We start from the raw sequence: 15,675 nt of genomic DNA, 5'->3' as shown, positions 1-15,675 counted from the left end.
CCCCACTGCAAAATGAACTGTTGCTTCTCATGACCTGGAGACAATGCTTTTATTAAGGCATATAAAATGACACGAGTGCTTCTTCTTTTTACAGGCACATAGCACTACTGATGGTTTTTTTGGTGTGATAATGATGCTTAATTTTTTGAATAGCCTCCTCCTTATGCATACAGTGTTCCAAGGCAATTCACAAACATAGCCTTGAAAACAGCTAAAATATTTTAAAAACAGTACAAAAGCCACCTATTATAGGTTTAAAAATGAAACAGAGTGAACATCTGGATACCTTTACATCCAGCTGGAAAGGCTTGTTGAAACAAAAATGTCTTCAGTTCTTGATTGACCTCCAGTGTTTTGATTAGGGACAAAGCCTGGTTGCTGCTGCCTATAGGAAAACTACTTCTGCCATGAACCCCCATGTTCAATTTCTTAGCACCTCCGCGAGGTGGATTTTATGAGACGGGAAGGTAGGGAAGATTTCCTCTCCCTGCTGCCTTCCTCTGTTTGCACCGTTGTGTCTATTAACTGTTTTAAAAGGAAATAAGGAGAGGGCAAAATATATTTGGGGTGTTTGGAGATGGAAGAGTGGCCTTCTGTTGGATTGGATTGGGGGAAAACATTTCATCTTTTTCAGTTGGATAATTAATGTTTCTGAGGTGAGTTTTGGAGAGTTTGCCCTTAGAACATGTGTCTTTATGGTGAAATTGTATAGCCTCTTTATATTAAAGCTCTTGAAATGGGATTTTACTAGGATGCTATTCATTTATTAATGAGAAGAGTATGAGCTGTTTGTGGCTGGACAATATAATATTACAATATTTGATGTCAACATTTGAAACTTGCACAAAATATATCCTTTGTCTGCAGATGAATTTGTTGTCATTTGTCTCTGTTTCTTTACCTCTTGTGTGCTGACTGAAAACGTGAATGGCCATCCTGAAAACCCTTAAATATATATTATTTCAGCATATTTAAACATGTGGTTGAGTTTTTGCAGTAAACCAATGCATATTTATGAGTATTTTATTTTGCACAATAATTAGTGGTTCATATCAAACCTATTGATCCAGGACTCTCCATTATTCCCTAGGCTGTTAATTTCTGGTATGTCCTGGTGATGAATGATGAGCACACAGAAAGACGCTATCTAATGTTTTTCCTTCTGGGTTGGGGTCTTCCGGCTTTTGTGGTGATTCTACTTTTAATCATCCTTCGAGGAATCTATCATCACAGCTTGTCGCAGATCTATGGCCTGGTCTACAATGATCTGTAAGTATATATGAAAAAAACTCAAAACAAGAACTGAATGGATGCTTGTTCATTTCCCCTGTATCACAGACTATAAACACTTAATGGGTTGTTTGTGTGCTGCTGATTTTTAAACTGTCTAGTCCATTTAGCCAACTTTACTAAATATACTTTTCATGAAACAGTAAGATTCAGGCAGGACACGGGCTAAAATCTACAACTTTTGACAACATATTATGCCCCAGACTACCACAATGTAAAGTTATTATGTAAACCCAGGAAAGGGTTAGTGAGATTAGTGATGCATAAAGTTGCCTCAGTCTCTTCCAACATTCATTCTCACTTTCTGCTCTTCTGCAAGTGGTTTATTTTGCACAAGTCTTCCATTCACTTTGTCCTCTACTGAAATACCGTATTGTCCCGAATATAAGGCACACCTGCAAATAATTCACATCTTTAAAATTCAAGGTTTATTTGTGGGTGCGGCCTGCCTTCCGGCTCTGCCACCCTGAACAGGGGCGGGCGGCCGGTGCTGGCGCTCAGCACCCTGCTCCCCAAGCCAGCGCCGGCACTTGGTTCCGAGTGTGTTGCACACCTGCCTCCTGACACTACTGCCTCCCGGCACTACCTTCCCAAGCCGGCGCTGGGGGAGGCTTGGGAGTGGCTGCTTCCGGGGGAGGGAGCTGTACCACTTTGCCAGTAGCCTTTACCCCTTCTTTTTGACAGCTCAGGGGAGGCTTGGGAGTCACAGGTGGGTGGCATGCTATTGTCCCGCACCCCTGATGGACCTCTTGGGCAGCTGTTTCAGCAGTGATAGTGTAAGGTGGCGAATATAAGCCACACTTTAACTTTTCACAATCAGAATCTGGGGGGAAAGTGCGGCTTATATTTGGGCCAATACGGTACGTGTATATTTTTTCCACATAGTGCACAACAGGTCCACATATCTTAGTCATCAACAGATACTTACAAATAATTTTCCTTCTCTCTGTGTTCCCTTTCAAAGTTAATTAATTTGCACAGGGGTGGCCCTGTTTAATACAGTGGTATCATGGTTCTCAAATTTAATCTGTTCCCGAAGTCCATTCCAAAACCAAAGCATTCCAAAACCAAGGCACACTTTCCCATAGAAAGTAATGCAAAATGGATTAATCCGTTCTAGAATTTTAAAAGCAACCCCTAAAACAGCAATTTAACATGAATTTTACTATCCAACGAGACCATTGATCCATAAAATGAAAGCAATAAACAATGTGCTACAGGAACACAATCAATCAATCAGTAGCTGAACTGGGTTCCACAAGACCCAGTCACAAAAACAAAACAAGAGAGAGCCACAAAAACACAAAATAAATAGCAAAAACAGACAGACCGCAGTGTAACACTCAAAACGGAGCACGTTTGGCTTCCGAAAAAAGTTTGCTTCCTTCCGGGTTTGCAGTGTTTGGGTTCCAAGTTGTTTGAGTATGAAGGCGTTTGAGAACCAAGGTACCACTGTATATTGCAGCAAAACCAACAACAATATTTTGCAAAGTTAATGAAGTGGCTAATAGTGCATCACAAAGCTAGCTGTGGCCGAAGTTTTAATCATCTTAACTCATACATAAGTCCCACCAAGTTTACTCTCAGAGAAGTGGGTCTAAGAAAGCAGCCTGTATCATTAACTTGATTTCACAATTCAGTATATACTTGTCATCCTGTCTCCATTCTGCCAGTCAGGCATCAGTGAGGGACAGTTTTAATAGTTTACTTGTGACATAGGTCAGCCTTTCCTAACCTTGATTCTGCAAATGAATGCCAGCAGGTTCTTATATAACATAACAGGAATTACAGTGTTTACTCTGCAGCAGTGTGTCTTCTGGGCTTGTTTAGCAAGAGGAACACAAGTGAGCAGACTGAATTATCATAACCTCTTATCGGAATAGTAAGATATTTTAGGTTGGGGTGGGGAGGAGGGAGGGAGCCCTACCTGCAAAGAAACAGTTAGGAGCTCATTTAAGGCTTCTGATTGTTCATTTGTAGCCATATCTACACCTGTCCTGCACCTGATGACAGATGTGGGGCAGGAAAGCGTGGTTTGTGGGGAATGGCCTGGAAGGCCAAATTTGGACCTGTGCCAGGCCTAAGTAGGCTTGTGTGCTAGACATTTCCCATCAGTGTTTTAGAATAATACCAACAGCTTTGCAATATTCTCCAATAAAAACATTTAATTCCATATTTAAACTGCACTGGATACTTAGAAATGCATATCCCCTGAAACTTGCTATTTGCAAAACTATATGACCCTGTTGTTGCCCTATAAACAGCATACACTGATACAAACTGCATTAATTAGGTCTATTTTTTTAATGCATTTTCCATTTTTCTATTCACACATCATACATTTTCCATTATACAAAATTTCTCTACAGACTTCCCAATCCAAAACTCTGTGGCATTCTAGATATACCTTACTTTCCTGCATATCCATTAATTTCTGCACACTATTTTTCTCCTTTCATTTCCTTCATTGTTGTTACCTGTTGCTCATGAAATTACCCCTGTTTGTAGATTAGTATCAGTATCATAACTTTTTAAATATTCTCCAAGGCTTTCCCACTCACCCCTTATCTGTTTCTCATCCTGGTTCCTTATTTTGGCCATCATGTTTCCAAATTTTATCAGTTTGTATAGCCATTGTTCTTTCTTGGGATCCCTTTTTCTTTCCAGTTTCTAGAATACACTATTCTGGCCACTGCTGTTGCATGAAGAAATAGGCTGTGTATCTTCTTTGGTATCTCATCACCAGTTATTGCCAATAAGAAGGCTTCAGGTTTTCTGGGGAATGTAAACTTGAAAATCTTTTTTAGCTCATCGTAGAGCATCTCCCAATAATCTTGCATGTTTACAGAACCGCTACATTTGTATAAAAGATCCCTCCACCTCTGAACACTTCCACCACAATTTGGACCCTCTCTTATACATTTTGACAAGTTAACTGGGCATCAAGTACAACCTATAGGCAGAGCATCTTTTGCATGTTGTCCTTTATCAAGTAGCAAGCCAAAAGGTTCATAATTTGGTTCCATAGCTTTTCCCATTCTGAAATTTCAGTGTTATGTCCAATGTCTATTGCCCATTGTGTCACCATGGCCTTTGACCATTTCATCTTTGGTCTCCCAGTCTAATAACATATATAGGATTTTTTTTTGTTTTTTGTTATTTCCTAATACTCTCAAGGTGGGCGCGGGTGGCGCTGTGGGTTAAACCACAGAGCCTAGGACTTGCCGATCAGAAGGCTGGTGGTTTGAATCCCCGCGACGGGGTGAGCTCCCGTTGCCCAGTCCCAGCTCCTGCTAACCTAGCAGTTCAAAAGCATGTCAAAGTTCAAGTAGATAAATAGGTACCGCTCCAGCAGGAAGGTAAACGGTGTTTCTGTGCGCTGCTCTGGTTCGCCAGAAGCAGCTTAGTTATGCTGGCCACATGACCCAGAAGCTGTATGCCGTCTCCCTCGGCCAAAAAAGCGAGATGAACGCCGTAACCCCAGAGTCGGCAACGACTGGACCTAATGGTCAGGGGTAAAGGTAAAGGTAAAGGTACCCCTGCCCGTACGGGCCAGTCTTGCCAGACTCTGGGGTTGTGCGCCCATCTCACTCAAGAGGCCGGGGGCCAGCGCTGTCCGGAGTCACTTCCGGGTCACGTGGCCAGTGTGACATCGCTGCTCTGGCGAGCCAGAGCCGCACACGGAAACGCCGTTTACCTTCCCGCTAGAAAGCGGTCCCTATTTATCTACTTGCACCCGGGGGTGCTTTCGAACTGCTAGGTTGGCAGGCGCTGGGACCGAGCAACGGGAGCACACCCCGCCACGGGGATTCGAACCGCTGACCTTTCGATCGGCAAGCCCTAGGCGCTGAGGCTTTTACCCACAGCGCCACCTGCGTCACATGGTCAGGGGTACCTTTACCTTTAATACTCTAAATAATGCAATATTGGGTATTGCATTAATTAGATCTATCTTTAGGCCTCAGCTATGGAGCTTAGAAGAGGTCTTATGAAGCAAAAGGGAATGATTTGGTTTTTTGTGACTTCCACAATTAGTTGTGGATAGGTTTTTAAAAAATAAAAATTAAGATAACATGCACATTTATTTTTAGACAGATTGCAAGCTGCCAACAGCTCATATTTTCAAAACCAGATAAACTTAATAAAACCACAAACAGTCTGTTAAGCTGGGACTGGAACCTAAGTAAATGGGTCATTTAAAGGGGAAGCCCTTTTTTACTTGACAAGGAAGCCCCCTGGGAAAACTTGGAAACAGTTCGCCACAATGACATTTCATGTTAGTCGTTTTAAGCTTGCAGTCATCTCTGCTTAACCGTAAGCAAGTAAAGGTTTCCTGTAAGCCAGTAAACTTTGTTCATGTTCAACTAACAAACAAGATGCAAGATAGCTAGTCTCATATGTTGTCTGAAAAGTATTATTATGTTGCAGATTAGTTATTTATCTCCAGATGTAGTCATATTAGACTACTCCCTTTTCATGGAAAACAGTCTTAAAACCAAAAGAAGAGCTCTGCTGGATCAGGCCAAAGGTTGATCTGGTGCCGCATAATGTTCTCACAGTAGTCAATGACATGTCTATGGGAAGCCCACAATCAGGACTTGAATGCACCCTTCAAGTTTTAAGCAAGCTTTAAAAACCCATCTGTCCCAGCTTCTTTTTTATAGATGGCTTTATGATTCTGATGTTAAAATTTTTAAACCTTCCAGCTGAGCTATAATAATAAGGCTTTATTTGCTGCCAGTGTGTTGTGTTTTTAAATAGCTGTTTTGATTTTATTCTTTCTATTTTTTTATTATTGTTCTGTAACGTAGATTTTGTAAGTCCCTTGTGAGGGCATTTTCCTGGAAAAGCAACCTAAAAATACTTAGATAAGTAAACAAAATGATCTGTTGAATATCTTCCCACCTTGTGGCCTGACACATGCAGGCGGTATTCGGCCTGGTGTTGGAAATCTCTAGATTTTCTGTCCTTGGGGACTTCAGCTTCCATGCCATAGCCTCACTTTGGCTGGAGTTACTCAAAACATCATGGGCACCATGAAAGCTATGCATAGTTTTTTTTAAATGTATGTTTAATGTATAAACATAGTTATGCTCCAATATATTTAACTGGGGTGGTATTCAACTAGTTATACACAGATTGGACCTATTGGAATTAATGGTTATGTTCTTTAATACCAATGGATCCACTCTGCATAAAACTTACCTGAATACCACCCCTGGGAATACTACAAGGAAAGAGAGGGAACAATTCTGCACTGGACATAGTGAGAGGGTTGATGGATGAGGGAAATGTCTAAAACTGTTATAAAGAGACATGTGGGACCTCCTAACTTTAGGAGTGCTTGCGCTTTTGCATGCAGAAGATCTCCATGTCAATATGGCATTTTCAGGTATATGACTATGAAAGACTCCTGTGTGGGATGCTGCTAGCCAGTGCAGGAAATACTGAGTTGGATGGACCAACATTGTCTCAAAATGCAACATGCTCACCCATACAGTCCCCTCATTCTTGAACATTAAGCAGCTGGGAATATGCTGGAGTGCAGATGGCAGAAGACTTGGGTCAGATCCAACCAAACATGGCTTAGAGCCTGTTTGAGAGCATGCTCTGTGGCGGTATTGGCAGCAAAGAAATCTTATTTCACTGCCAACATTGCATCTGCAGAATGCTATCTGGCAACGTTGTTCCAGTTTGTTAGAAGAACTGCATAGCCTCCTATTAATAACCTGTGAAACTATCAAAGGCGTGCTGGGACTTATTTGTGAAGCATTTTAAGGATTTTCAGTTGCTTCCGTCTGCTGAGATGCCATATTGCAGGGCTTGCCAGCATTTTGGAACCGGTGGGCACACTTTGAAATCTGGGCAGCAGTCACACTTTGTCCTGCCCCTTACCTTGTGTTGACTAGAACTTACGGTACATGGATACGACCTAGAAAACTTCCATCTTTACATCTATCGTAATGTGCCACCATTGATGGAGTTGTGGCCTCAATCTGTTTTGCACCGACTGCAAAAAAGGAGCACAGTGTGAGATAGGTATAAGGTGCAAAAACAGAAATGCTTTCAGGGTATTTGCAGGGATGCAATGAAACTTTAATGCCCAAAGATGGAGGTGAAGAAAAGGAGGGTCTGGCAGCTGAAGTACAGAAACGGAGCAAATTCTACCCTAATATGATTTGTGTGCATACTGTCCCTGAAATTTCCTGTCATTTAAGTGCTTTTTAAACACATGCACCTAATGAATGGGATTAAGTGCCACACAATTGCAACTTGCCAGAAGGAACCATTCTCTCTCTCCTTCTCCTACACACTGTTGGAGTTCTCTCAATCCCATGAAACCCAATTTGGGGGGCAAGTGGAGGGGGGGGGAGGCCTGTTGCAGAAGTCCTCATATACAGGGCTTGTGCTAACTTGATTAGTTAGGTGAATCCAGTCCCCCACCCCATTTTTCAAACTGCATGTTATCAGCTTTCTGACTGTGTTATTTTCCCCCAACTGCACACTAAAAAAAGCACAACTTGATGGGGGTTTTTGTATCTTGGTACCAAGAAGAACATTAAAGTGGTTAATAATGGCTCAGTCACGACTCAAATTGTTAAGACTTTAATTAGATAAAGGCAACAGCTTGAACTTCAAAAAGCAGCTTTCAATCATTTTGAAAGGCTCCACTTGTGTGACATTTTAAGTGACGGGCACTTACTTGATTAACCTGTGTGTTCATCAGTTGTCAATCAGAGGGTCACACCCTTGTATGTTCTTTTGGGCATTATCCCAAAATAGAAATCCTTTAACATAAAAGCCATCCTGTAACCTATATATATATAGAGAGAGAGAGAGAGAGTCAATCTTTTATTCAATCTCCAATTACAGAAGTTTAGAGACATCAATGAAATTAGCAAGCAATATCCCACCCCCACCCTGTTGCATTAAGGGGATTTATTGTGAAGGCCTAAGGTATAATCCATAGAACATTGTTTATCCGATTTAAAAGTGAAATATGTAAGATTTTTTGCTGCCACATTTTCCCCCTTTAAATTGCTGTTGGAGCAACTGATACTCACCCTGTCAAGGGACTACAAGCTGAAAATGAATATCTGTTCCCCGGGGCTCCGGGGTAGGGAGGCAGAGGTTGACACATGGTGCAACCTCAGCTGGAAAGAGAGAATCACCAACTTCTTGCATGGTCAGTGGAGGGAATGACTGCTTGGAGCTGCCCTCCACCTGTTCATGCTGGACCCTCTATACGCTTGCCCACAATCCAATTGGGGCATGGGCACAGGATGTGTGTGCCCTGCTCACCCCTGGTGCATTTAGGAGGGTGACCTGGAGCAGGCTGCCCTATTGGTTGACCGATGGGAGATTTACCACCTACCTCAGACTATTAGGGGCCTGCTCAGTGGGGAAGTAGGCAAGTTGGTGTGGGGACCTTATTATGGTTTATCGGCTGCCATATTCATGGCCAATGAGGAATCTTCTCCTGCATATACTAAGGTGGAATGTGCATAGAACTGCATATATTTTTGAAACATAGCATACAAAAATGCATTTTAGCTTTGGGTTTATGGGCTCTCCATGCAATCAACAATACCAGTTGCTCAGGACTTCTAGTCATGTAAGAGGCTACGTGTGTATGCCTACATGTGTAGGCTTTGTTTTTCAGATATTATGCTGAATGCACAATGACAAGGTTGATCTATGCAAAATGAGGAGCAGAACTTGTGCTTCTGCTCCCCTCTCCACATGCTTAATCTATGCGTGGGGATGGTCGTTTGTTTGTAAAGGGCTCTCATTTCATGAAGAGCACTGCTTAAGTCTTTTGTGCATGTGATTATATAGCTGCTGGCTTTGAGTGCCCAGTCTCAATATTCACATGTAGAATCCCATTTAGTATTCCAACCCAGAGAAGGACTTCTGGGGGGAAATGGTGCCCAGTAGTATAGCTGAGCATTACCTGCTGCACAAATTTGTACAATGAAGCAGTTACTTGCAAATTATAGTGACATCAGAAGGGCTACTGTGACAATGCAGTGACACTGCTAATAGCACTTTAAAATGTCTTCTGCTTTCCCCCTTCAATGAAGACCCTCAAGGTAGCTAACAAAATATAAAAGCCAACATAAAGACATATAACACCATCACTGAAACAACTATATCTATATCAAGAATTGGCCATGATGTGCCAGCACAACAAATTGTTCATCACTATGACCCGGTGTGGCAAAACAGCGGAGCAAAACTGTGTTAGGTAGCACAGAAACTGAAGAAGTGGAGGAAAGAGAGAGCAGATATAAGTCATTTACATGCCTTTCTAAAGGCCTTTTAGCTACTACAGTTATGCTGGCAGATATCTACTTTTCTTCAGTAAGCAGGTGCAATAGAAAGGCAGGCAACAGGCAGCAGAACAGAGTTCCTCTACCCATTTGTCTTGTATAAGGTAGTGCTGCAGATGCATTGATGCTATTCTGTAGACAGCATTGCTAAGTACTACTTTCATTGTGGGACTAAGTCCTTCGTTCATTGCGAGCATGGGGCTACAGTGGAAAAAAAAAATCCTGTAGTATTTCTCCTGAGAGTTTTTTTATAACTTTGCAAATATTTACCACCATCAAGGCAAGGGGAAAAAAGAGGAACCTCCCTTCCTAAAAAAAAAAAAAACCCAAACAAACCCAGGCAATAATCAGTGAGTTGTGCCTCAAAAATGTTTAAAATAGAAATGCTACCTTGTTACAGAAATACTATGTTGACGTCTACATGAGGAAAGAAGTGTGTTTTTGCTGATTGAAACTGTAGCCATTTTTAGATTGTGAAGAAGGACAATTTAGCATTTAATTTTAGAATGGTTGCAGCATACAGTATTTCTGGATGAGTGGAACACCCATGCATGATGCAATGATTCCATATCCGGCACAAGCTTCCTGCAATCAAATGCTAGGTACTTGAGTGGGTGGACATCTACACCTGCATTCATCTTAACTGACCACAGTGGGGCTCTGACCTGGATGCAACTCTCAGTGTGTAAAGTGTTAGATGTGGAGCTGGAAAAGATGTGCATTTAGCTGTGTGATCACTGCACACACAAAGATGTTCCAATATTAGATGATATGTGGTGATTTTAACTTCCAGGGGGAACTTCCAGTTATTAGTCTGTTGCACCAAAAACAAGTCTTGTGACATCTTAAACACTGCCAAAGACTAGGTGTGGTAGCAATATCATACTCCTGGGACAGAATGCTATATACTTTCCCCCTGCAAATGATTGTGTACCTTCCCCCACCCCCAGTGTATGCATGTTAAATCAGAGATACTCAGAAATATTTCCAGTGTGTCTGTTTATGTGTGTGAGAGAGATGTTTGCCCAGCATTCCTGTTCTTAGAATGATATCAAAACCTGAACCTTTTATAGCTGACAAAAATAGAAAGCATTGAGTTGCTGTGAATATAGGCTGATCACACATTCGTTTAATAACAATGGGTGATACCCAGGTCATAATCAAAGTAGATTTCATTGAGCTTAAGGGACTTATGCTACTTATGACCATTGATTTCAGTGGGTCTACTCTGAGTAGGGTTAATGTTGACTATCACTCAGCTGTTGTAATTTAGAGACTAGCAGTACCAACCACAAACACACTCAGAATCTCATCAGGAGTGATTTTTCAGTTTTGCCCACTTGGAAAATTAAACTCTGTGGGTGGTATTCAGCTAAGTTTTACTCCAAGTAATCCCATTGATATTAACAAAGCTAGGTCTATTAATTTCAGTAGATTTACTCTAAGTAAAATTTAGCTGAGTTTTGCCTTACAAATGTATTTGATTTTTTTCAAAAATCCTACTTTTCTGTATAAAAGACAAATAAAACAAGTCTAAATTGCTTTAATCGATAAAGTTAGATGGAACAGATTTACATTATCATTCTTAAAGGACATTTTTGTAACCTGTCACCTGTCTTACAAGACTCACTTGATATTTGTCCTCATTTACTGGAGCTCAGGCAGGACAGCTTATACGTTGTTTTCTTATCCTTTCTTTGCATATCCTGAACTTGAAAACTCACATATTCTTGATTCATGCAACATAGTCAAGATAACATTTGGCATCACATTTTCTTGTGGTGGGAAAGGAAGAGTTCTGATATACCCTCAACGCCGTTTCTTCACATTTGATTTAATAGCTTTTGGGACAACACAGATACCTCCCAATCATTCTCAACATTACAGCACACAGCAATTTGACTTATACAGCTATTCAGCTTTACATCTGTCATCGCTGAACTTGTTCCTTTTATGTTGAAACTTCTGAAATGTGACTTCAGCCTACAGTGTGCAGAACAGGTTGATAAATCAAACTGGTAAATATCTTGAAATGTATAGAGACATAAATAATTTGAGTGGTGACCTGCTAGCTCTAGAAGTCTTTTCTCAGTGAAACAGAAAACAGCTGATGCTGAAACTAGGGATGTCACCAACCCACCTCCCTGTCCTTCATGAAGCAGTTTTTCAAGAGTTCCAAAATGAATTCTGCTTAAAAGGGAGATAAAGGGTGAGTGAATGTACTTTTAATTGAATGAATGCATAGTTAGAAGTTTCAAAGAACGTTAACAAAAACCAGGCCACTTCACCTGATATATGGAGTGAAATGTGCAAGGTATCAGTGCACTGCAAACAAAGGAGGAAGCCAACTTCAGAAATAAATGCACTGAATCCTAAACTGCATTTGCAGCTTTACAACTCTTCAAAAAGCATCAAAATAGGTGCAGTTCCAAAAAGAAGACGACTCCCTGCTTTGATCAGTTCCTCTTAAACATAATTCTACAATCTGGTAGAATCAAATCAAAATTTGTAATACAACCTACAGAGATCTTACAGGATGAGCTGAAACACACAAACAACAAAAGCGAAAGAGCAAAAATCACTGTTAATGGGAGGCATGTTGAGTTGTTTGTTTGTTTGTTTGTTTGTTGTTCTCCACTGTAATATGAATCCAAAATATTATTTGTTTCAAGAAAATGCCAATTCAAAATAAACTGTGTTGCAGGCAATAGCAACAAGTCCAAAAGTTTCAGTATGTCATTGAGTAAATAGAGTCATACACACCACAGCTGTTTTTAAACTTGGGACACGTCAACAGTTAATACGGCTCATCTGAGAACTGTTTACTTTTAAAGTTGCTTGCACTCAGAGCAGAATGCATTGTAGAGAAAATCCCCTGTTGATGTTGCATTGGCAGTTAAGGGGATTTCTGGTGAAGTCAGGTACCCTGCATGAAAGAGAAACCAAAACAAGAGCTCTGTAAATAGTAATAAAGGGAAAGTCCAGCATATGTGCAAAAGGAAGGGTGTAACTTTAGTTTTTATTTTAGTTTTCTTCTGTTCCACAACTAAATATGCCCTTTGGTTGCCTTATCAGCTGATTTGAAAAGTTATCAAATGCTGTTGAATTTTACATTCCAACTATGAAGTTGTTGTACCTTTATGATCAAACGTGCCTGCCAAAGGGGCCTGTATTCAGTCCCTAAAGCTTCCATGTAGTACAGCTGTACTCAGTTGGAAGCCGCAGAAGCTGCATCGGACATTCAGGTTCCAAAGAGCGTTCGCAAACAGGAACACTCACTTCCTGGTTTGCGGCATTCAGGAGCCAAAATGTTTGAGTCACAAGGTGTTTGAGAACCAGGGTACGACTGCATTTAATAGTTAAATGTGTTTTTTAATATTTAGTGATTGTTTATAAGTTGTGTACTTGTGGTATTTTTGAATTTTTTAATATTTGAAATAATAAAAAAGGAAGAGGGTGGGGCTAGCCTTGCTTTCCTTTTTCTATGTTAAAATCACTTGGCAGTATGCTTGTTTTTGTTTTTTTTAAAAGATTTTTATTAAAGTTTTCAAAATATTACAAAAAGAAAAAAGAAAAAGAAAAAATACAAAGTAAAAACAGTTAAAAACAATTCAATCTTTCCGTGTCTTATCTTTCATTCGCTTGTTCCCCAGACCTCCTCACACCTCCCTTTTTTGTATCCAGTTCAATTAGTTGGTTCAGCAAATCCTTTCCCTCTTTGTTTTTATCCTAATCTTTAATCTTAATATATTATAACTTTAGATTATCCCCTGTTAACAATCCATTTTTACACATCTTTATAACATTACTGCTGAAAACCACTTAACTTCAATCCCACATCATTCTAACGTTCATTAATTTTGCAGTATTTCTGTAAATAGTCTTTAAATTTCTTCCAATCTTCTTAAACCGACTCTTCTCCCTGGTCTCGGATTCTGCCGGTCATTTCCGCCAGTTCCATATAGTCCATCACCTTCATCTGCCATTCTTCCAGGGTGGGTAGATGTTGTGTCTTCCAATACTTTGCGATAAGTATTCTTGCTGCTGTTGTGGCATACATAAAGAAAGTTCTATCCTTCTTTGGCACCAATTGGCCGACCATGCCCTGGAGAAAGGCCTCTGGTTTCTTCAGGAAGGTATATTTAAATACCTTTTTCATTTCATTATATATCATCTCCCAGAAAGCCTTAATCCTTGGGCACGTCCACCAAAGGTGAAAGAATGTACCTTCAGTTTCTTTACATTTCCAACATTTATTATCGGGCAAATGATAGATTTTTGCAAGCTTGACTGGTGTCATGTATGCTTGTTCCAGTGGTGAAATGTTTCGTTTTGTACTGCAAGAGAATGCATAAGCAAGTTGTTGGTAATTTGGGGATCATCCACTCTTCTGTTTGTCCTGTGACTCCTAGGCACGGGTTTGGGAGGCTTTTGTACTGTCCTGCCACTTTCCTTGAGAAAGCCTGTGGTTTACTGTTGAATCAGACAAAACATCAGTTGGGTTTTCTGTGAATTGACATTTGTTCGGTAAACAGTGGGCTTTCCCCAGGGAAAGCAGCAGAATGAAAGAGAAACCTATTGGACCCGTGCTAGAAATCATGGGACAAACAGAAGATATCAAGGGGCAAAGGAAAGCATGGATGAGCCCCTTGTTGTGTGATCCGTTGCACAATGAGTTTCTGCTACTGCATCTACTGCATTGGAGTCCCCTGTTGTGCAACATTAAAACTCACTCGTGTACTGGTGCAAGAGCCCTTGCACTAGGAGACAGAGAGTACTGGATGCAGCCTTTGGAGTTTTCATAACTAGCGGTATGTGCTTTGATGAAGGCTAGGGCAAGCACACACAGTCTGCTCATACGAAGCTGCATTGACTGAGCATGGGGAGTGGGATCATGCCTTCTCACTTTGTCCCAATCTTCTGAGTATGCTGGAGTTGGGTTGAGGCCTCAAGCACAATACCACTCTATCCCTCCCAGGTTTTCAGTCAACATAGTTTTATTATGTGAATGGGGTTGCAGGCGCCATGAAAATGTTTAGAAAGAAAGCTGCATACTGGAAAACAGGAGCTATTGGCTGGCTTGGAAGTTACATCACAAAATACAATCCAATAGGTGCCTGTGACACTGCTGCATAATCTTTCCCACAGAAAACTGTGCTTGTGGGTGGGTGTGGGGAGAGAAAACCCTCAAGTAACCATAGTAAACAGACCGATCCCTGGGAAATTGTGATTTATTTGGAACTGAGGCAGTATCATCTGAGCAGATGTATGATGTCTGTGCTGTCCTCCTGAAAGAAAGTTAGTGTTTGGGAAGACTCCGACTATGAATGCAGCAGAATAGCTATGGGGCAATTAATCTACATTAGGTGATCTTTAGCACCCATAAAAGTTGGTCGACTAAAAGATAGCTCCCTGTTTTATTCTGTGGGAGTTACGTAGCAACAAATGCCTATAGCAATCTCATTAGTGTTTCCTTTGTAGCACAGAGAGCTGACGAGACTCACAGTCTGCCATGCTTTAGATGTAAGTAGCCACAACTGTCTGTCCCCTCCCCCCTTCCTTCCAGAGAACAAACAAGCTAACATGATCTGAGCCAGTGGTAAGCTCAAGCATTTGTCTTAATGTTTGCTCAGCAACAGCGTGCAGCAGCACCAGCAGCCAATAGGAAGGTTTTGTACTGCTGCCTTTACATATAGTTCAGCATGTGTCTGCTGTTTCCTGTTCGTCAGCTGGGAACACCAGATGCAGTTCTTTTGATAAGAGGTACTTGGGTTCAGAATCTCTGCTCAGGTCTTTCAAATGTAGATTTAGGGCTATTTGCAGACTAAATCCACTCAGAGATACTGCCTTAGTGCTTTCTCCTAAAAAGTAAATAACTGTGAACAACGATATGCACACACTCTCAAATTGTAATACCACTGTTTACAAACTGAACTGGCCAAAATCAGATAACTCTTCTGATACGTTCATCGCACTCTGTGCATCTCTCCACATCATTCTGTGGGCAGCAAAGGAAGCCGCAGGGACAAAATGAGTATACATGCAAAGAGCA

At 41.0% G+C, this 15,675-nt stretch overlaps 1 protein-coding gene across 11 annotated transcripts in view; it reads left to right on the top strand.

Moving 5' to 3' along the window:
- Positions 1-15,675, top strand: part of ADGRV1 (adhesion G protein-coupled receptor V1) — a 235,158-nt gene that overhangs the window by 175,643 nt on the left and 43,840 nt on the right. For 8 of the 11 annotated variants that reach the window (XR_013394656.1, XM_077936223.1, XM_077936222.1 and 5 more), the window contains one exon: positions 1,091-1,269. The exons of the other annotated variants lie outside the window; for them this stretch is intronic. Coding sequence is in view for 7 of the 8 variants with exons in the window: in XM_077936223.1 (XP_077792349.1) it covers positions 1,091-1,269 (179 nt within the window). In the remaining variant the exon portion in view is untranslated. The remainder of the gene's footprint in view (positions 1-1,090; positions 1,270-15,675) is intronic. 11 annotated transcript variants of the gene reach the window in all.

This window comes from Podarcis muralis, chromosome 11, assembly GCF_964188315.1.
Source record: "Podarcis muralis chromosome 11, rPodMur119.hap1.1, whole genome shotgun sequence".
Lineage (NCBI taxonomy): Eukaryota > Metazoa > Chordata > Lepidosauria > Squamata > Lacertidae > Podarcis > Podarcis muralis.
This window is presented reverse-complemented; position numbering and strand designations above follow the sequence as displayed.